At 35.7% G+C, this 21,352-nt stretch overlaps 1 protein-coding gene across 6 annotated transcripts; it reads left to right on the top strand.

Annotated features, from left to right (window-relative positions):
- The first annotated feature begins 6,146 nt into the window (after positions 1-6,146).
- On the top strand, positions 6,147-21,244 carry LOC114279061 (uncharacterized). 6 transcript variants are annotated; one of them, XM_028221232.2, is made up of 9 exons: positions 6,337-7,333; positions 7,423-8,072; positions 16,844-16,920; positions 17,051-17,219; positions 17,879-17,967; positions 18,107-18,271; positions 18,419-18,496; positions 19,735-19,838; positions 20,873-21,244. In XM_028221232.2, exons 2-9 carry the CDS (start codon positions 7,460-7,462, stop codon positions 20,976-20,978), a joined length of 1,401 nt encoding a protein of 466 aa, XP_028077033.2. In that variant the 5' UTR covers positions 6,337-7,333; positions 7,423-7,459; the 3' UTR covers positions 20,979-21,244. The 6 variants fall into 6 exon arrangements, with proteins under 6 accessions (XP_082747239.1, XP_028077033.2, XP_028077036.2 ...); XM_028221235.2 differs by having other exon boundaries at positions 6,958-7,333; positions 7,441-8,072; XM_028221234.2 differs by having other exon boundaries at positions 7,013-7,333; positions 7,429-8,072.
- Positions 21,245-21,352: the final 108 nt, after the last annotated feature.

The following is a 21,352-nucleotide window of genomic DNA, read 5'->3' as shown; positions in this document are numbered from 1 at the left end:
AGTTTGTGGGGGGCTGTTAAAATTCACCTACTACACACCTACCACTACCACCTACTACACACTCACCTACTTCACCTACTCTCCACTTACTCCTCACCTACTCCATACCTACTACACACTCACCTATTCTCTTCCCACATCCTCTCTTCTATATATAGGAATCATTGTAATATATCAATATAACAATCAATAATACAATCATTTCTCTTTATACATTAAATTTCTACAAAGAGAGAAAATAGAGAAGCAAGAGATAGAGAGAGAGAGAGAGAAGAGGGAAGATGGAGAACATATTATTGATTTGTTGAAACTATAAGACCTATGCTATTCTATTCAACTGCTATCACTAAACCATTTTGTTTGTGTGTGTCTATCTATATATTGTTTGAAAATAATAATAATAATAATAAGTAATCATTATCTATATTTGGCTTGGTTAAAATATGTATATATATATATATATATATATATATATATATATTTAGGCTCTCATTTATTCTCTTACTTTTGTCATTATTTATCTTATATATAATAGTTAGTGATTGATTTTTTGTAAAATATAAAGTCATTAATTATTAAAATAAAATGTAAAAAACTCAGTTTATAGTGATTTAAAAATATGAAATATATTGGATCATACTTAAAAATTTACAAAAATTGATCAATATTTATTTTTAAACCAATAAATATAATCATGGAAAAAAAATATGCGTATCGGTAAGTTTTTTTCAAATTGTGTGAAATAAAAAAATTCACGGTTCCGATTACCGCAACCGTTACACTACGGCCTTTACACCCCGCAATCGCAACCGCGTCACCGCTACCGTTACGGCGACCGCAACCGCTTTTCAGAACCTTGCTTGGGATCTTTGGAGATGTGTTGTATTATGCAATTCTTTGGGTTTTATGGCTAGAATGGAATGCTAGGATTTTTTAGGAGAAAAGTGAAGACATTGAGAGTATTTGGAAGAAAATTTGTTATTTGGCTTCTTTTTTTGGGTTCAGGGGTCCTTTCTTTTAAAGAGATTCCATTTTTTTTCAAAAACAAATTCAAGAAATTTGAGTGCTATCTGTAGGGTGTGAGGATTCATGTTTTTCTTTTCTCTTGATTTTAGTGTACTCCTTGTCCCTCACCTCTTGTACTTGTTTACTGTTTTAATAAATAAATTTCTTTTGTTGCCGATTGAAAAAGTATTCTTGTCAATATTTGAGTAATTATTTTGAAAGTATATGAAGATGAGTGTTTAGCATCTTCCCATTCCTTTTTCTAATAAGCTGACACCCACACCTTACTACTCACAATTCAAAGCATATTTGTGGCATATTGCAGAGCTGTGTGAGGAAAGTATTGGTCACCTTTGTACAAAAATGTAGATGTACTTCATATTGCCGGAATCAGCGCAGTGCTTGGTTGATATCATTCAGTTTTCAACTTTAAAGTTTTTTTTCCTTTACCTAGGGTTTTATTAATGAGAAAACTGTCTGTGTCTTTATCTAGGGAGGCCTTCTAGCTGTACGTCTCGACCTTTGTTAATTTTGCCATTTAATATTAGGTTGGTTATATATATGGTGATTAATAACTGCTGACAATAGGCTTGAGAATTAGATTCTAACCACTCCATGATCTCACTTCCAAGAGAGAGAACCTTAAACTTTGAATCACTCGGCATTTTTTAAAGCAAACCTGCATATCTGCTGGTGCTACAACAGGGTGAGTAGGCTTGTCAATGAATCAGATTCATTTCAAACCTGACGTGAAAAATTTGAATCCGTTAGGGGAATATCTAATCCTAGAATCCGATAAATTGGAATCCGGTTGATTCACTTATTGTCGGATTTGGATATTTATTTGGATCTGATCCGATTATCGACCTGGTATGATTTTCATACTTTAATTTTTTATGTATATGTAAGACTATTATATTTTAAAAATAATGCGCAACAACAAAAAAAATGAAGAAAGTGAAATTTGATTTTAAATAATGTATTATAATAAATCAGGTCGGGATGGATTTTCAGATCAGATTCGGATTATGCCAGTCCCGGCTCTTATCCAATTTGTTGATAGGCTTAATGGTGAGGATATTATGCCCATGTTTTGAAGATTGTTTCTCAAATTGAAGATTTTTTTTCAAAAGTTTCCTTAAGAGTGGACCTGCAAAGTACTCTATATTTTTCTCATTTAAACGTGTTTATGTTTGTTTATCAATTGTTAACTTATTGAGTTGTTTTGCATTGATGTAGGAAACTCTTTTTCAATGGATTCGTGAGGAATAAAGTGCTTATCTGATGTTCCAGGAATGCAGGAAATATGCTTAGGGGAACCTTTGATCTTCATTTTCTTTTGCTTTAGCGTGTGAATTTGCATAAGCTTTTGAACCTTGCAAAGGGGAAAAAAAGGTCAATGAAACAAGTTGAATCATTGATGTTAACAATCAGAATTTGACTTTTACAAACTTGTTAGCTGTTGGGTCCCTGTTATCTAATTGCATTGCTTGCTGTTCCTTGGAAATCATTAGGTATTCGATGATTACACTTTTATTTCAGTCTGCCAGACTTTCAACTTATGCGATTTTGTCTGTTCTCTTGTTTCCGTATATGATATTGACTTCTACTTCTTGGTTCCTAGTGAAAACAGCCTTGATTGTGTAAAATTTCACTCTTACAGACAAAATATTTAGGTGGATTCTACTATATAACCATGACTTCACTCATCCCTATCTTTAGCGTCTTTATCCCTGGATTTCATCATATTCTGAATCTATTTTAAAGGTAATGCCAAACCAGAAAGTCACGATCCAAATTAAAACAGTCTCTATTATTGCTGTTTGTCATTACCATTCCTCGATTCGTCCTTGTCATCATGGAACTATTGCAATTTGTGTACACCAAACTGTCCATGCATAATTTGCATGTTTTTTAATTTCACGCTTGTAATTCTGGATTCCATGGTAGGGAAGCCTCTTTTTTTTTTTGGACTTGTCAATGGATGACAAAATTTCATGGTCATATGTTTTACATTTGGATGTACTTTGTGAAAATGAATATGCTTTTTTTGTTCTTTGAAAAAAATGTGTGGCTCATATTGGTTTCAAGTTAATCTTCTAGGTGAGAAGTAAATAAGATAAGATATTCTACTTTATTAGACTTTGTGATGGTATGTGGTGGATTCGACATTTGCAAAACTTGGAAATGTGCATTTTAGCTGATAAAGTTTGGTGGGGTGGTAATTTTGCAAGATTGAATTTGCCTTTCACTTGAGTTGAAAGGAAAATTAAAAAACAAATTGTGACTGGTTAAAATAATGTAATGAATTTCATTTTAAGTGTGATCAAATTTTATTTAAAATGAAAGGTTTATTGTAATAATTAATCATAAAATGTGTTCTATTTACACTATTCATAAAAAATCGAATTCAATTGGTGGTCATGGTGAGAGAGGGGCTACCGCACTTTGTAGCCCATCATCATTGAACTCTTCGTTGTTGTGGCTTTGGATATTAATTTTAAAGGGCAAGGCTTTTGTAGTCAACTTAAGGTATCTTGGGTTCGTTAGAGTTTATTTGGATGATTCAAATCGTTTATATTATAAAATTTATCAAAATAATTATTCATAGAATTTATCAAGAAAATTATTCATGAAAAAATTAATATTAATTGGACAATCGTCAGCACATCACATAAGTTCATTGGCTGTGGAAGCTTGCTAATGGTGAGGAAGCCATAATTTATCTATTAGATTGCCTATTTGTTCATTTGTATGGTGAGGAGTGAATGGAAGATACTCTAGGGTATGCACCCAATATCTCATCGAGTTCAAAGCTCCAACTCAAGCAATAGAGATGTTTGCCTTTGTTCTTGCTCAAGCTATAACTCAGTCTGCTAGTAAAGTAGCGAAGATCTAGTGATCGACAAAAAGAAGAGTTGGACTGTCCAACTAATCTGATTTTTGAATGGTTGATTTGTTCGGTAAACTTTACAATATAAATGATTCAGATTATCAAAATAAATTTCATTGTAAACTTACGAAGATTGGATGGTATCGATGTTATTGAATTGTTAAGAGCACTGCTAAGGACCAAAAAAAATTTATCAAAAATTTTTCACTGAATATTATATATAATTTTTGATAATTTTTTTTCTGCACCCAAATAAATATTATGTAGAATTTTTATTAATTTTTTTAGATCCGTAACATTTTTGATGTGTTATAAGTCTTCAAATGTCATTATTGGCAGAACTTATGTGTTGCTTTCAAAGCATGCCTATTGCTTACCTTTTACATTGTGCTTTTTAGCTTGTACTTTCTTCCTCATTTTGTACACTTTGAGTGCTTGTGTGATATTTGGAATGTGAGTTTTAGGGTATCTAATTCTTACTTGAATCGTAATTTAAATTTAAATTTAATTTAAAAACTTTCAAAACACTTCTTTAATTCCAAATTGAATTTTACCTGTTTTTTACCCAAATAAAATGAGACCTGATCTTGACTAAAATATTCAACAATTATATTTATTTCATTTGAAACTTATTTATTTACTAAAATGACACTCTTGGGATATGATGAGAATTTCAAAAAAATATTCAAATAAAAATTGGAGTTTACTATAAGAAATTTAAAATATTTCATATCAAATAAAGCTCTTAACTAAAGAGTTAGGAAAACATTACCAAAAAAGAGTTAGGAAATCAAAGGCTTCTGTGAAGTGTCTTCATAGCCTGGTATTTATTACTAGATTGTGAATGAAGAGTTTGATCTTGGGGTGTCAAATGAATTTGTGGACGAAGTGAAAACAAAATATATAATTGCTAAGGTGGAGATTTATAACTCATTCAAAGAGAAAGTCCAACTTCTATAGGATAATCTTTACAAGAATTGATTATCCCTAACCATGGGATAGTGGTCACTAGACAACACATTGTTGATACGGTTCCATTGAGGAATAATGGGGGTTTAACGATCACTTCGACCTCAACCTTAAGCTCAGTTGATTGACATGGTGTTGTAAATCAAATTCAGAAATCTCAAATCATCCGGTCCATAGTTGTTGCAATGTTAGAGAAGGAAGGGGTTTTGCTCTGTGCAATTGGAGATCAAAGTTTGGGTCATTATTATTGTAGAGAGAGGTTTTTAATATTAAAAAGGTGGAGTGTGGTGCTTAATTTTGATTTGGACTAAATTTTTTGATGTGCTACTGCGGCCATGGCATGATGATGAATTGAGTTTCTTAGTATGTGTCTAGTCACTCAGTTATATCTTGATGAGTCTACCCAAGTGAAGAACTAGACTTAATTTTTTTAAGGGTGAGCATCTTGATAGAAGCTCATAAAGAAATTCCAAAGAACTTCACAATCAAACTTAGTAATGGTATGGTTAATGACCTCAATTTGGAGGTACAGTGGAAACCTCCAACATGAAACAAATGCAAGTTTTGGTCATACTCACAATAGGTGCCACCTTAAACCTTGAAAGCCCACTTTTCAATTGTGGAGGAAGAATGAGAATAATAGGGTATATACCTTCATAGGGAGATAAAGGTATAGTTAGTGTTAAGGGGAATAAGGCTCATGTGCCTTCTTTGGGTGCACCATCAAAACATAGAGAACTAGTGTATGGTTCTCTGTCTTCTTTCAATATTTCTTGTCAGTCATTTCCAAATCTTCCACAACAACTTCTAGTGTCTAATCTTCTCGAAGAAATCTCAAAAAGTACGAAGATGAGTCATCTTAAATATATGTTTAATTCTACGCATTTGTGACAAATGTCTTGTTTTACTTTTCTTACATTTTAGGCATGATTTCATAGGTGGTAAAATATGAGAGAGTTTGCCATGCAAATTGCATTTTCGTAACATTATAAATATGTTTGTCCTTAATAATTGGATTGATTTGTTAGACATATTTTATGCATATATGTTTAGTGTTCATTTGTAAATTAGCTTTTGAAATCATTTTTGAATTTTTTTAATAAAAAGACGTATAAAAAAATAAAAAAATCTAATTAATTTTTTATATTGAGTTTTTGACTAATTTAAACATGTTTCCAAATACAAAAAAGATTGGTAGCCTGAATAGTTTGAGGCTCAAATTGGCTCAAAATTCAAAACGACATCGTTTTGATTTTTTTTCCCCCCTCTCTTTAAACAGGGAGGAGAGCTGAGAGAAGAAAGAAGGGAGAAGAGGGAAGAGAGAAGGAAGAAGAGAGAGAGAAGAGGGAGGAGAACAACAGTGTGATGGCGACAGAGAAAGGAGAAGAAAGAGAGGAGGGATAGCGAGAGAAGAGCAACGGCGAAGAGATAGTGATAGCGACGGAGAGACGGACAGCAGGCAATGGCGGCTTCTTCCCCTGTTCTTCTCTCTTTTTCTTTCTATTTCTTTTTTTCTTCTTTCTTCCTTTGCTGCTGTGGATTTTTTTGATTTTTGTAGATTTGGTAATTTGTGAGATTTTTTTGAGTTTTTGATTTTGATTTTCATGTGGGTTTGTTAATTAAGATTTTTCATGTCTGTTGCTGGGTTTGTTGATTTTTTTTTTTTTTGAGTTTTTGTGTTTTGATTTTGATTCATCTGTTTCGAAGAGTAGAACAGGGCAGAGGGGGAATGAAGGGGGAGGAAGAAGAAAAGAAAAAAAAAAAAAAATTCAAAACGACATTGTTTCGAAATTCGGGATAGTCGAGCCATGAGAAATTCGGGCTCTGTAGTGGGACTGTTCCAAATAAGACCTTAATACTTATGTGGTGTCTTATGCTACTTCTTTAAGTTGTAAGAATTTCCTTAAATTAGGCATGTTTTTCATCCCGTGAGAATTTAAACATGTCTTGAGTTTTATTTTAATATATATATATATATATATAGATATGTATTTAATAACAAAAGAAAAAAATAAAATAAAAAAAGGATGGCCCAACTTTAGTAGACTAGCAAAGAGTATTTATTGTAATACAGTTTAAAAAGTAGAGTTAAATTATATACATATTTAAAAAAAAAAATTAAAAATTAAAGGGTGGAGAGGTGGATTTGTTTTTTTTGTTTTTAATTTATTTTATTTCTTTTCGTTGGTCTTCCTCCTAGCTCTCTCTTCTTCTCGCGCCCTTCTTCCCTGGAGAGAGAGCGAGAAAGAAAGAGAGAGAAGAAATGTCAGAATTCACGAGATGATTTGCTTCCAGACAACAAATCAAATTCATACACACAATCATTTCTCTTTTTGATACTCTCTCTTCTTCGCACCCGTTGATCTTCATCAAAAGTTGATAAAATTTGATTCATCGATCGGTTTCTAGAATCAATCAATCATCATCATCATCATCTGAATCTTCAACGGAGCTTCGATCTCGAAGGTAATTCTCTATTTAATCGTTCGTGTTCATGTATCGACGCTTTTTGTCGTTTGATTTTGTTGAATTCTTGATAAATTTTGATGGATTAGGGTTAGGGTTGGGTTTAGGGAATCATCCTCATCGGAAATGGAAGCGTCTGGTGGTAATTCGGACGCGTACAGAGGTTCTTCGGTGATTAGCAGTAGCAATTCGAGAAGATACGGAATGCAGTTATCGGCTTCGAATTTTTTCCATTCACCGCTTTCGACATTGTTGGAATACTCGGGAATCCTTCGAACGAGGTCGAATTATTTGGAATCTGAAAGCTCGATAAACAGCAACGGCGTGTCTGTTGGTTACCAAGATCACATTCCGAATGATTCTTCTCCTGTGGCTAACAGTGGTGGAGAGGTTTCTATTAGGATAATTGGTGCCGGCGAACAAGAACACGATCGGCTTTTGCCTTCTTCAATGAATGCACAGAATGAAGCATATGTTCAGCCCATTGGTAGAACAGCGTCGGCCACATCAGTTTCGTCGGTACTGGATGGTCAGGGAGATTACAGGAGTGATCGCGGGGTGGGAGAGAGTGGTTCACAATCACTGAATGGAGATGGGGAGGCTGTGGACGGAGCTGGGTCTAATAGCAGGGATTCTTCATACCAGAGATATGACATACAGCAGGCTGCGCGATGGATTGAGCAGGTGCTTCCGTTCTCTTTGCTTCTCTTGGTGGTTTTTATCCGGCAGCATTTGCAAGGTATACACTTCAACAAAATTTCAATTTTGACGTTTTAGCTGTTGTAGGAGAGGGCCTTGTTCTATTGGTTGTAGAATGCATAATTTTGTCGCATTCATAAATCATATCCTAGTATTGCCAAGACTGAGTAGGTGTGAGAGTTCAATTTGGTCTAAAAATGTTCAAATAATTGTGAGGTTTGAGTCTTCTTGAGATCTGTTATTTATTTATTTTTTTATTTGTCATGTATTTATGGGGCTTGAACCGTTGACTTTGAGATGGGACCCATATTGCTGAGATCCAAACATGTGCCGTTATGTATAAGCGGCAACTGTATGCACTTTGCTTATTAATGTGGCAGCCTAAGTTGAAGAGTATAGGTGAGGGGGAAGCCAACAAAAACTAGGAACTGATATTTAATAATAATTGTTAGTTGGAAACAACTAATAGTATTAATTAGAAACAATTGCAGTCGACAAAGAGAGAAGAGTCTCATAACAAATTAAAATTGATTTAATTTGTTTTTTGTTCAACTACATCAAATAATATGCTAGGTGTCAAGGAACAAGATAGAGTTAATTTTCTTAGTGTGGAGGGTTTTTTGATGGAAATTAAAATGTTGGAAGTTACGGCCCTCCATTCTAAGAACAAATGAAATTGATGACAATTTTGAAACCTCCATTCTAAGAACAAATGAAATTGATGACAATTTTGAAATTTTTTCAACAAGTACAATTTTGGAGATGACAAAGATTCTCTGCCTTATGATTGATGAAACTTTTTTCAACAAGTACAAATGAAATTAATGACAAGATGGGACATTTTGGTTTGAGAATGATGAAAAATTTAAGGATGAAAATCAAGAGTGGAAGCGGGATCATTTAGTTAGATGGGAGGTTGTTTCTCTTCCTCGTCATAAAGGGGGTCTTGCTATCGCGAACGTTGTTGCTAGAAACATTGCTCTCTTGAGCAAATGGTTGTGGAGATTTCCCGAGGAAAGTGAGTCCTTATGGGGTTCTATCATTAGAAGCAAGTATGGAATTCAGGCTAATGGTAGAGATTCTATTGTGGTTAGCAGGGGCAGTTGTCGTTCTCCTTGGAAGTCTATCTCTCGGTTATATCCAATTGTGTCTCGGTTTTTCACTTTGAAAGTGGGTGATGGGGCTAGTACACGTTTTTGGGAGGATGTTTGGGTAGGGGATACATCTTTTGATAAAGCTTTTCCACTTTTGTATCGATTGGTTCAAGCTCAAAATGCTTCAATTCAGTCAATGGTATGTTCTCATGTGGCACCAATATCTTGGAATTTCAACTTCCTTAGGAATCTTAGTGATAGGGAGTCTCTTGAGTTGACTTCTTTGTTGACGCTGGTTGGTGGGTTTTCCTTAGCAGCACATCCTGATAAAAGGGTGTGGAATATCAGCTCTTCAGGGGTTTTTTCTTGTAAATCCTTGTTTGACAATCTCAGTGATAAGTCATCCGTTCCTCTGTTTCCTCTTCACATGAGAATTTGGAAAGCGGGTGTTCCTCATAAAGTAAAGTTTTTCATGTGGTCCTTAGCTCATAAAGGTGTTATGACCAACGATCTATTCCAAAGGAGAAGGCCAAACCACCATCTTTGCCCTCAATGGTGTGTGATGTGCAAGAGGAGTTCGGAATCAGCGGATCACCTTTTTCTTCATTGTTCTGTAGCTATTCAGTTATGGCAGCGTCTATTTGGTTTGTGTGATGTTAACTGGGTTGCTCCACGGGATTGCACACATATGCTTCTTGTTAAGTTTGACGGGTTCGGCGGTTCTAAGCGAGCCAAGTCATTATGGTCTTGTATTGTTTGTGCTATTTTCTGGATCATATGGCTGGAGAGAAATGTACGGATCTTTGATGGAAAGGAGGCTGATGCAGATTCGTTGTGGGATAGGGCTGGATTTTTGGCATCTTTTTGGGCATTTGTGTCTCCTCCTTTTAGGGGAATCCCTCTTTTCTTGATTTCTAGGGATTGGGCTGCTATTTGTAACCCTTAGGGTTTGGGTTTGCTTTGTTTTCTCTTTTTATGATGGCTGTGTTTTACTTTCATCATGTTCTTTTCTCTGTATGAGGATTTCTCGTCCTCCTTTCTTTCTTCTTTAATAAAATATATTTCGTTGTTGTTTCAAAAAACAAAAAAAAAGAGTTAGTGGAGAAGGTTGGTGGCTGAAAGATGGTTTCACTGTTGCTATGTCGTTCAGTAGCTGTTGTTCATCCATACAGGCCAATATTAGAGGAGTTTATTTTTTAGGTGATGGGGTGGAGGACTCTTGAAATACTTCTGCGCTGGAAATGGAGAGGGTTTAAGTTCTCTGATAGAGTTCGGTAGCTGTTGTTCATCCATACAGGCTAATATCAGTAGTCGGGTTTGTTTTGAGGGAGTTTATTGCAACTCTTTGCTTTCCTTGGATATTTTGGGTGGGAGGGAGTAGTAGGTGCCTTTGGAGAGAGAAATTGGCAAACTTTTGAAGATGGATAGATGGTGTACAGACTTAAGTTTACTTTGCATCAATTTATCCATTTTTGGTTGAAGGAGACTTTTGTGAAGCCTCTTATTTGCTATGAAGCACGGACATGGACACAGACACGGATACGGACACGGGACATGGTAATTTCCAAAATATGGGGACACGGACACGGCGGGGGACATGGCTAATTATTTTTTTTTAAAAATATATTTTTATGTATTATGTAAATTTATATTACATTCATCCTAAATTAAAATTAACAAACACTAAAATAGTAACATTAATTCAATAAAAGAGGAAACACTAAAAGATATATATATATATATTTATAAAAAGGTATATATGTTTATAAAAGTAAAAAAATTAAATAGAGAAATTAAAAGAAAATAGAATGATGGTAAATGCATAAAAGACATAAATTTATAAAGGAAAAAAAACTAAATAAAAATATATAATATATAAGTATATATATTTATACAGAAAATAAATTAAAAAAAGAAAAAGAAGGAAAGAAGAGAGTCGGGAGAAGAAAAAGAAGAGAGAGAGGTGAGAGGTGAGAGGTGAGAGGTGACACAGAGAGAGAGAGAGAGAGAGAGAAGAGGGCATTTTAGTTCGAAGTTGAAGGCGATTTTAGTTCGCATCATCTGGGTGGGTTCGTCGATTCAAGTTCGCGACATCTGGGTTTTCATTTGAGTCAACATCTGTTCGTCATTTCGGAGATCGAAGTCATAAGTCGATTCGAATTCGAAGCCCTAGTTGTTTTTCATGGAGATCGATCGAACAGGTTGAGAGGTGAGAGGTGACACAGAGAGAGAGAGAGAGAGAAGAGGGCATTTTAGTTTGAAGTTGAAGGCGATTTTAGTTCGCATCATCTGGGTGGGTTCGTCGATTCAAGTTCGCGACATCTGGGTTTTCATTTGAGTCAACATCTGTTCGTCATTTCGGAGATCGAAGTCATAAGTCGATTCGAATTCGAAGCCCTAGTTGTTTTTCATGGAGATCGATCGAACAGGTTAGTCTTCTTTTCTCTGTTTTTTCTTCTTCTTTTGATTTAGGATTTAGGTCTTCTCTTTCTCCTTCTATGTGTTCCCTTGTCGTGTCCCATGCCGTGACACGCGTGTTCCCGCCGTGTCTCCGCCGTTCCCTACAAAAAAAATCATTAAATTAAAGGGACATGCCATCTGGCGTGTCCAGTGTGTGTCCCCGGCGTGTCCGCGCGTCGGATACCGCCACAACACCGATTTTGAAGTGTCCATGCTTCATAGTTCAAGACCATGAAACGAGGCACCTTTTTGATCAACAATAAAAAAGAAATTTGGACATAGATTTTTAATTTTGTCCATGTCATCCTATCACTACCTTGAGGTGTACAGATACCCATGCAAAAAGACCTTGCCTTGCTACTTTACCACAAAATTTAGCAAGATCAAGGGTTCAAAGTTTTTTCCTTTAGAACCCAACGACCATGAACGACCATGTTTATCCATGTATCAAAGGGGTTCTGTAATGCTATTTAATTTTTTCAAAGGTTCATCAAGACTAAGGCATCAAAACTGTGGTGGAAACTGTGCTTTCACCCTTTTTGCATGGGAAAAAGGAACATGCTCACTGCACGTCTTCAACCTTTGGCAAGATTGATAAAGGTTTAGATTAGAAAAACTTTCCTTCATATCTTTAGCTCGTGTGACCAAATATGCTGCAGAGGATTTTAGGAGACTATGTTGTTGAGTTTTACTGAGCATGAAGGAAAGAAAAATTGGGATTGAAGTTGTTGCCATAATTTTCTTGGATATTTTTATCACTTGAGTTGATTTATTATAAGATCTTTTGGTCTTGATTTGAGTGAGGGTATTGTGCTCATTAATTGTGATCCATTCTGCTCATTAATTGGGATATTTATTGTTGACCTTCCTTGACTACTCCCTTTTGCTCTTAAATTTTATCCTACCATCTCACTTTTTTTCCTTTCCTTTTAGGAAAACTTTCCTTTAATTGGAGTAATTGATCTTTAGGTGGGTCCATTTATAGGAAGTTTTGATTTTTTAAATGTAAGAGAGCAATAAGTAACATGGTTGTGGCTTGTGACATCTAGTTCTAGCTCATGTGACATCTGCAACATTTTTATGTTTGAGAATAATTTGAATAATTCTAGACTTCTAGTGTTTCAGAAATTTCCTAATTTACTCGTTTTTGAACATTTCATGATACTAATTAATCTCGTCCTTGTGGCAATATATTCTTAACGGCCAACTTTGAAGGGAAAACAATTAAAGTCCAACCATATGAGGTCATCCTAAGTTCTCTCACACTTTTTCTTTTTTATTTTAAATTTAGCGCGTAGGATCGTATTAAATGGACACCAAGGGGTGTCACCCTTGTACATCAAAGGAAATAGATACAAAATAGAAAATTGTAATTCTGCTATAAAATCCACCAACAAATAAGCTTATGAAGCATGGACACTTCAAAATCGGTGCCGTGGTGGTGTCCGACACGCGGACACGCCGAGGACACGTACGGGACACGCCAGATGGCTTGTCCCTTTAATTTTATAATTTTTTTGTAGGGGACGGCGGAGACACGGCGGGGACACGCGTGTCACGGCATGGGACACGACAAGGGGACACAGAGAAGGAAAAAGAGAAGACCTAAATCCTAAATCAAAAGAAGAAGAAAAAATAGAGAAAAGAAGACTAACCTGTTCGATCGATCTCCATGAAAAACAACTAGGGCTTCGAATTCGAATCGACTTGCGACTTCGATCTCCGAAATGACGAACAGATGTTGACTCAAATGAAAACCCAGATGTCGCAAACTTGAAACGACGAACCCACCCAGATGATGCGAACTGAAATCGCCTTCAACTTCGAACTGAAATGCCCTCTCTCATCTCTCTCTCTCTCTCTCTCTCTCTCTGTGTGTCACCTCTCACGTCTCTCTTCTTTTTCTTCTCCCGACTCTCTTCTTTCTTTCTTTTTCTGTTTTTAATTTATTTTTTGTATAAATATATATACTTATATATTATATATTTTTATTTAGTTTCTTTTTTCTTTATAAATTTATATCTTTTATGTATTTACCATCATTCTATTTTCTTTTAATTTCTCTATTTAATTTTTTTTTACTTTTATAAACATATATATCTTTTAGTGTTTCCTCTTTTATTGAATTAATGTTACTATGTTAGTGTTTGTTAATTTTAATTTAGGATGAATGTAATATAAATTTACATAATACATAAAGATATATTTAAAAAAAAAAAAAATTAGCCATGTTCCCGGCCTTGTCCGTGTCTCCATTTTTTGAAAATTACCGTGTCTCGTGTCCGTATTTGTGTCCGTGTCCGTGTCTGTGTCCGTGTCCGTGCTTCATAGCAAATAAGAGGCTTCACAAAAGTCTCCTTCAACCAAAAATGAATAAATTGATGCAAAGTAAACTTAAGCCTGTATGCCATCTATCCATATTCAAAAGTTTGTCGATTTCTCTCTCCAAAGGCACCTATTACTGCCTCCCACCCAAAATATCAAAGGAAAGCAAAGAGTTGCAATAAACTCCCTCAAAACAAACCCTACTACTGATATTAGCTTGTATGGATGAACAACAGCTACCGAACTCTGTCAGAGAACTTAAACCCTCTCCATTTCCAGCGCAGAACTATTTCAAGAGTCGTTCACCCCATCACCTAAAAAATATACTCCTCTGATATTAGCTTGTATGGATGAACAACAGCTACCGAACGACATAGCAACAGTGAAACCATCCTTCAGTCACCAACCTTCTCCACTAACTCCAACTTCACTCTTGATTTTCATCCTTAAATTTTTCATCCTTAAATTTTTCATCACTCTCAAACCAAAATGTCCCATTTTGTCATTAATTTCATTTGTACTTGTTGAAAAAAGTTTCATCAATCATAAGGCAGAGAATCTTTGTCATCTCCAAAATTGTACTTGTTGAAAAAATTTCAAAATTGTCATCAATTTCATTTGTTTTTATTTGATGGTGGATTTTATAGGAGAATTACAATTTTCTATTTTGTATCTATTTCCTTTGATGTACAAGGGTGACACCCCTTGGTGTCCATTTAATACGACCTATGCGTTAAATTTAAAATAAAATAAAAAAAAAAGTGTGAGAGAACTTAGGATGACCTCATATGGTTGGACGTCAATTATTTTCCCTTCAAAGTTGGCTGTTAAGAATATATTGCCACAAGGACGAGATTAATTAGTATCATGAAATGTTCAAAAAGGAGTAAATTAGGAAATTTCTGAAATACTAGAAGTCTAGAATTATTCAGATTATTCTCAAACAAAAAAATGTTACAGATGTCACCCCTGAGCTAGAACCAAATGTCACAAGCCACAACCATGTTACTTATTGCTCTCTTACGTTTAAGAAATCAAAACTTCCTATAAATGGACCCACCTAAAGATCAATTACACCAATTAAAGGAAAGTTTTCCTAAAGGAAAAGGAAAAAAAGTGAGGTGGTAGGATAAAATTTAAGAGCAAAAGGGAGTAGTCAAGGAAGGTCAACAATGAATATCCCAATTAATGAGCAGAAATGGTCACAATCAATGACCACAATACCCTCTCTCAAATCAAGACCAAAAGATCTTACAATAAATCAACTCAAGTGATAAAAATATCCAAGAAAATTATGGCAACAACTTCAATCCCAATTTTTCTTTCCTTCATGCTCAGTTAAACTCAACAACATAGTTTCCGAAAATCCTCTGCAACATATTTGGTCACACGAGCTAAAGATATGAAGGAAAGTTTTTCTATTCTAAACCTTTATCAATCTTGCCAGAGGTTGAAGACGTGCAGTGAGCATGTTCCTTTTTCCCATGCAAAAGGGTGAAAGCACAGTTTCCACCACAGTTTTGATGCCTTAGTCTTGATGAACCTTTGAAAAAATTAAATAGCATTACAGAACCCCTTTGATACATGGATAAACATGGTCGTCCATGGTCGTTGGGTTCTAAAGGAAAAAACTTTGAACCCTTGATCTTGCTGAATTTTGTGGTAAAGTAGCAAGGCAAGGTCTTTTTGCATGGGTATCTGTACACCTCAATGACATGGATAAAATTAAAAATCTATGTCCAAATTTCTTTTTTATTGTTGATCACAGAGGTGCCTCATTTCACGGTCTTGAATAAAAGATATATTTACCTTAAGGCAACCTTTTAAAATATATAAGATCTTGGGTGGCTAATCTTAAATGATTGTGAATTTTTGTTCCTGAAGTAGCTAGATTTGGGGCAGTCTCGATGGGACTGCCAGAGGTTGGGGAGGTGAGTGTAGAGGCTAGGAGCGGAGGGATAGGTGAGTAGTGATTATGTGAGAATTTCTTCAAAATCCCATGACATTAAATTTATTCAGAATAGCCCCCCATTTTTTTTTTTTTTACCCAATTCACTATGGTGCTTCCAATTGAAGAATTCTAGCTGAGAGAGAGGGAGAGAGAGAGTAGGGGTTTCTAGGCCTTGCTCCCTACCCACATCGGGGTCCTTGGAGAAGTATAGACGGGGAACATGCTGGTACTTGCCAAGCCTACCTGAGTGGGTGCAGTGGGAAGGCATGCTTGGGCAAGAATGACCATGCCTTAGTCTTGAGATGGCAAAGATAGGTAGGCAAAGACATATATGCTTAGGTGGACCTTGCCTTAGTGCTAGCGGCGCCCAAGATGAGGGTGCTATTTTTGAAGCAATCAAAATAGAGAAAATTACACCTTTGGTTGCAAGTAATGATTGCTAGATCTCCTATCACTGTGGAATCTAGATTTCTAAACAAAAATATGGAAAAAAACCTTGAAAGTTTGTAATTCAAATGTCATGAGATAAATTCAACAATTTTGAAATTCTTATTACAATGTGCTAAATGTATTGCCCCTTTTATACTTTAATGCCCTTTAACTCTCATTTACTTTCCCTAAGCAGTCATTTAGTATTCCAACACCAAGTTATTTAATTCTCTAACAAAATACATGAATGCCTATTTCGGATACCCAGAACAGTAACTCTTCCTAGGACCATCAATAGTTTGAATCTTTTCGCCTGCCTTGGTCGGCACGGCTCAACCTTGGAGGGGAGGTTACATGTGGACAATCTAGTTATTCTTTTGTTGATATATCTCTCTCTCTTTAGTTTTGGGGCTCACCTGAACTTATGCGTTTTAGAATTTTGAGTTGAGCATGTTCTTTGTTGTGGCCATTGAGGCTTTAACTTCGGGTTGATTTTCATTTCTTGTAACCATATTTAAAGTCATTGACAATTGACATGTTCCAAGGGTGCAGGTTTTTTTGTTACAATTTGGATTGCTGCCGTGATGTTTAAGTCAAATGATATTTTACGAAAGCAGACAGCTCTGAAGGTGCTGTAAATGTTCTTCTCTATTGTGAATGCTGTTTAGGATTTTGTTTGTTGATGTAGCTATGATGGTTACTGTCATTTTTAATAACCTAAAAATTTGATTATTAAGCATATGAAGTGTCTCTCTGCAGGGGGAGAGGAAAATACCTATTCTCATTGGCATCTCTTTCGTGTTTGGGCTTCATGTGATTGTTGTGTACTGGTGGTATTGGAATGATGATATTCTGTTTCCGTTGATCATGGTTCCCCCAAAAGCTATACCACCTTTTTGGCATGCTATCTTCATCATTATGGTGAATGGTGTGTCTTGTCACTTAGTCATTATGTTGACAGCTGTTTTTTTTTTTTTTTGGCTGTTGTTTTTAACTGACGCATAGTATATTATGATTTATTAGAATATTTTTTTTTTGATAAGTGTTTTTTAATACATTTTTTTTGGTAATTATTATTATTATTTTAACATTTACATCCTCACCCTTTTCTAAGGTTGTGTGAGGTTGGGGAAGTCATCAGAAAGTGTTAAAGTTTAGCTGGTATAGTGCTTATTGACTTCATAATAATACGTATAAAAGCATGTTGCTTTCTTCTAGATCAGGTTATATTCAGCGCCTGCTGGAAAGTGATTTCTTTCTCGTGTTTCGTCCTAAATCTCAGCAACATATTTTGTCCTTTATGAAGGGAAAATGTTTGGAGCGCTTTTCTTTCCTTAGTTAGGCATGTTTCAAGCTCAACATCTATTCTGCTTCTAAATTTTGTGCGCCATTAGGCATCAAACAATCTATTTGTCAATGTAGGTTTTTTGGCCTTTTTAAGTGTGAAACTCCTTGTTCAAAGTTGAGATTTTTTAATTTTGTACTCTTCATATTTTCCAGGGCTTTGTCCAATTGTGATATACTTTTAAAAATGGTTTTTTAATTTCTCAGTGCCTTGTGAGAATTCTTATTGTTGGTTTGTTTCAGATACTTTGGTTCGGCAGGCAACAATGGTTCTCAAGTGTATTCTACTAATGTACTACAAAAACAGCAGAGGGCGAAATTACCGTAGACAGGTGAGTTCATGTTGACTCGTGCATTTAGAAAATTCATTTAGGTTCGTATAATGCACAATGGTCGTTTTAAAATTCATTTAGGTTCATTTTATTGCTGATAATAAATTTTTTATATTTATTATTATGGTTCATTTTACAGGGTCAAATGCTAACTTTGGTGGAGTATCTGCTTCTGCTATACCGTGCCTTGTTGCCAGCACCAGTCTGGTATCGTTTCTTCTTGAACAAAGAATATGGGAGCCTCTTTTCATCATTAATGACTGGGCTGTACCTAACCTTCAAGCTCACATCTGTAGTTGAGAAGGTATTGAGTATGCCCAGCTTCTCTTGCTCGGTTCCTTTTATTGTTGGTAATTTTGTGGTGGCTGTTTTTTTTTTTAGTAGTAGTTTTTTTGTACATGGTTTTTATTCCTTTTCTTCCCCAATTCGTCTATTGGTTGGTGGTTTTCAGGTCCAATCTTTCTTTGCTGTGTTAAAGGCATTGTCTCGCAAAGAGATTCATTACGGTGCTTACGCAACTTCAGAGCAGGTAGTGCAGTTTTCATTTTTCATGCACCCTACTGAGCAATTTCCATAAGTTGAATCATGTGTTGCTATGTCACTGATAAATATCTCTTTGGAATACCTTTTTTTTTTTTTTTCTTTTCCTTCTATATTCCTGTACTTGTTTATTATGTATGAGGTTAGAGGTTTTGACCTGACATGATGGCAAGTGGTCATCTGCCCCACCACTATGGCGTGGTTTGACTCATGAGAATTAGCCGCTCCGCCGAAAAGTGGGGGTACGGTTGGCTACCTGCTACCTCTCATTAGGGTTTTAAATATTGTTTGGTTTGTCTCTAACCAGCCCGTTCGAACCAGAATTTCATGCCACTGAGTTGTATACACCCTGGTATATCACAACTCCAACCCATTTTTCTAATGAATCTTTTGTTAATGAAGGCTTCTACATTACTCACAAATCACGACTGATAGGGTCTGCTCTCACAACTCCAACCCATTTTTCTTAGCATTGTTTTTGTCGAGACTGTGTGTTGAATGACCACATTCCCTGTTGGTGATGTGGATTATTTCCACTTTTTATGTGACTAGTTCCTTGTCATTGGTTGGTGCTTTACATTCTTGCCTCATTTACACATCTGTCTTAACATCCTCTACTTAGTTACTCTCTTCTATCTTAAAAGAGTCTCCTCTTTTATATGATACACTTTGATCACATGTCATACCAGCACATTTGGTCCTTCATTTCTTTCCCTCTGCTTGATATACTTGATGGTCTTCTACATGTTACATGGACTTGGAAGTTGGGTATGGGTATCGGGTATGGGTGCATCCGTAGAGATCAGACCCATCAAACCTCAAATTTAAAGGGTATGTGGACTTGAAAAAAAAAGTTTATATTTTTATATTTTTAATTTATCATGTAAAGTATCGGACGGACACATATCCCACACCTTTGTCCAAATGTCAGGTGTCTGACATGGATATTTGTCAAACTTCATTTTTCGATGAATTCAATTATTGAAGATGTTTGGATTCGTTCCATTGGTAATTGATGATAGTCTTTGTTCACAGTGATGTGTTTTGAGAAAAAAATGTGAATAACAACTCCTCACTATGTGCTCGCCATTTATGATGCCTTTTTGATTTGCTTTGTAGTGTTTTGACCTCGTGCTTGTTGATAATTGCTTTGAGTGGATTCTTCCAGAATATTTACTATTTAAGGGAAAGTTATTAACTTATTCAGCTTGATGTGATCTAATGCAGGTCAGTGCAGCGGGTGATCTGTGTGCTATCTGCCAGGAAAAGATGCATGCTCCAATCTTGTTACGTTGTAAACACATATTTTGTGAAGACTGTGTATCAGAATGGTTAGTTTTCTGTCCTCTATTCAGCTTGTTTTTTGTGTGCTTCGGTGTATTTTGTTCAGCGGAGCATTCATATACTTCAAATTGTTATTATTTAATGAATTTTTGGTGGTTGTGCTCTTTGATTGCTTTCCACTTATAGCATTTGTGTTCTTTTGATAAAATACGGTAAAATATCCACCTCTCCAAACAAGAAGCAAGTAGGTGGAGAACCTGTTTGGTGGATTGCTTAACTAATCGCCCAACCCCTCTTGGACTTGAAAATTGGAAGCCTAACAGTAATATAGTATTTTGGGGCTCTAATAAATGTGCTCGAAGTCTATCACTAGAAAATGTATGATGAAGAATTTCTTAGTGTAGCATTAAGGGTGTGTTTGGATCAACGATTTGAGGAGGGGGATTTGTCGTGGAAAGGAAAAAGGGAAAAGTGAATGAAAGTCTTTTCCCTTTTCCTTTCCCTTCACAAATCCCTCCTCAAATCTTCGATTCAAACACGGCCTAAAGGTGTGGAAGTTGAATGTCTAGGCATCGTAGTTGGCCTCTGTTGTATGTGTTGGAGTTGAGAGTTTGCTCAATGTGTATGGTGTGTCTGTTATTAGTAATTGAATGCTATCTGGCTTTAAAGGTTCCTATAAAACAAGATGCTATGAAATGGATTGAATACGAAACTTAGTTTCATTACAGCATCAGAAATTCTCACCCTGGTCTTACATACACGCAGGTGACATAGCTTGATAATCAACATGTAGAAAACAGAGTGCCATTAGAGATAAATTGTTCACGGGCATTGTTTTATTCTAGTGATTTAATTGCTGCAATCACCATAGGCTATTTGGTATCATTTTCATGTTGAATTACAATAATACTATCATTATGACCTTTTGGTGTATTTTGTTCGTTCAAAGCAAAGTTCTATTAAATAGATGGAATTTGATTGTGATTTCAGAGTGTCATTAACGGCTGCACTGAATCTATCAAAACATGAATTTTCTACTTCCAATTTCTGTTTGGGATAAAAAAGAGTCCTGTGTTTCCAGGTTCGAGAGGGAAAGAACATGCCCACTGTGCAGAGCTTTGGTGAAACCTGCAGATCTCAGATCATTCGGTGATGGATCGACTAGTCTATTTTTCCAGTTATTCTGAAAACATCAAGTACTGTCTTGTCTGGGGAGATTTTTCTGCTTTGAAGCTTAAAACCCTTGCTCAAAGCAGCCATCTCCTTATCATGTCAACATCACAGGTAAAATCTGACCAAATCCGGCCCAGCCCAGTTCTTGGGCCACCGCTGGAAGTTAGTGTCGTATGCTGTATTGAAAAAAGTTGTGTATGTAATTGGGGCCTTTGCTTTGAGGTCCAACAATATATGTACCACACTGTTCAGTTGCCATAAATGAAAGCTTTCCAATAAATGTTTTGTTGCCTTGCAATGCATTAAATCTATTATATTCTGATATCAAAGAGCTTCAATGATGGTTTGGATGTTTTGCAATGTAGTTACATAAAAAGATTTGAGTTCT

Source organism: Camellia sinensis, chromosome 10, assembly GCF_055761805.1.
Source record: "Camellia sinensis isolate YWXY chromosome 10, ASM5576180v1, whole genome shotgun sequence".
Taxonomy (NCBI): domain Eukaryota; kingdom Viridiplantae; phylum Streptophyta; class Magnoliopsida; order Ericales; family Theaceae; genus Camellia; species Camellia sinensis.
This window is presented reverse-complemented; position numbering and strand designations above follow the sequence as displayed.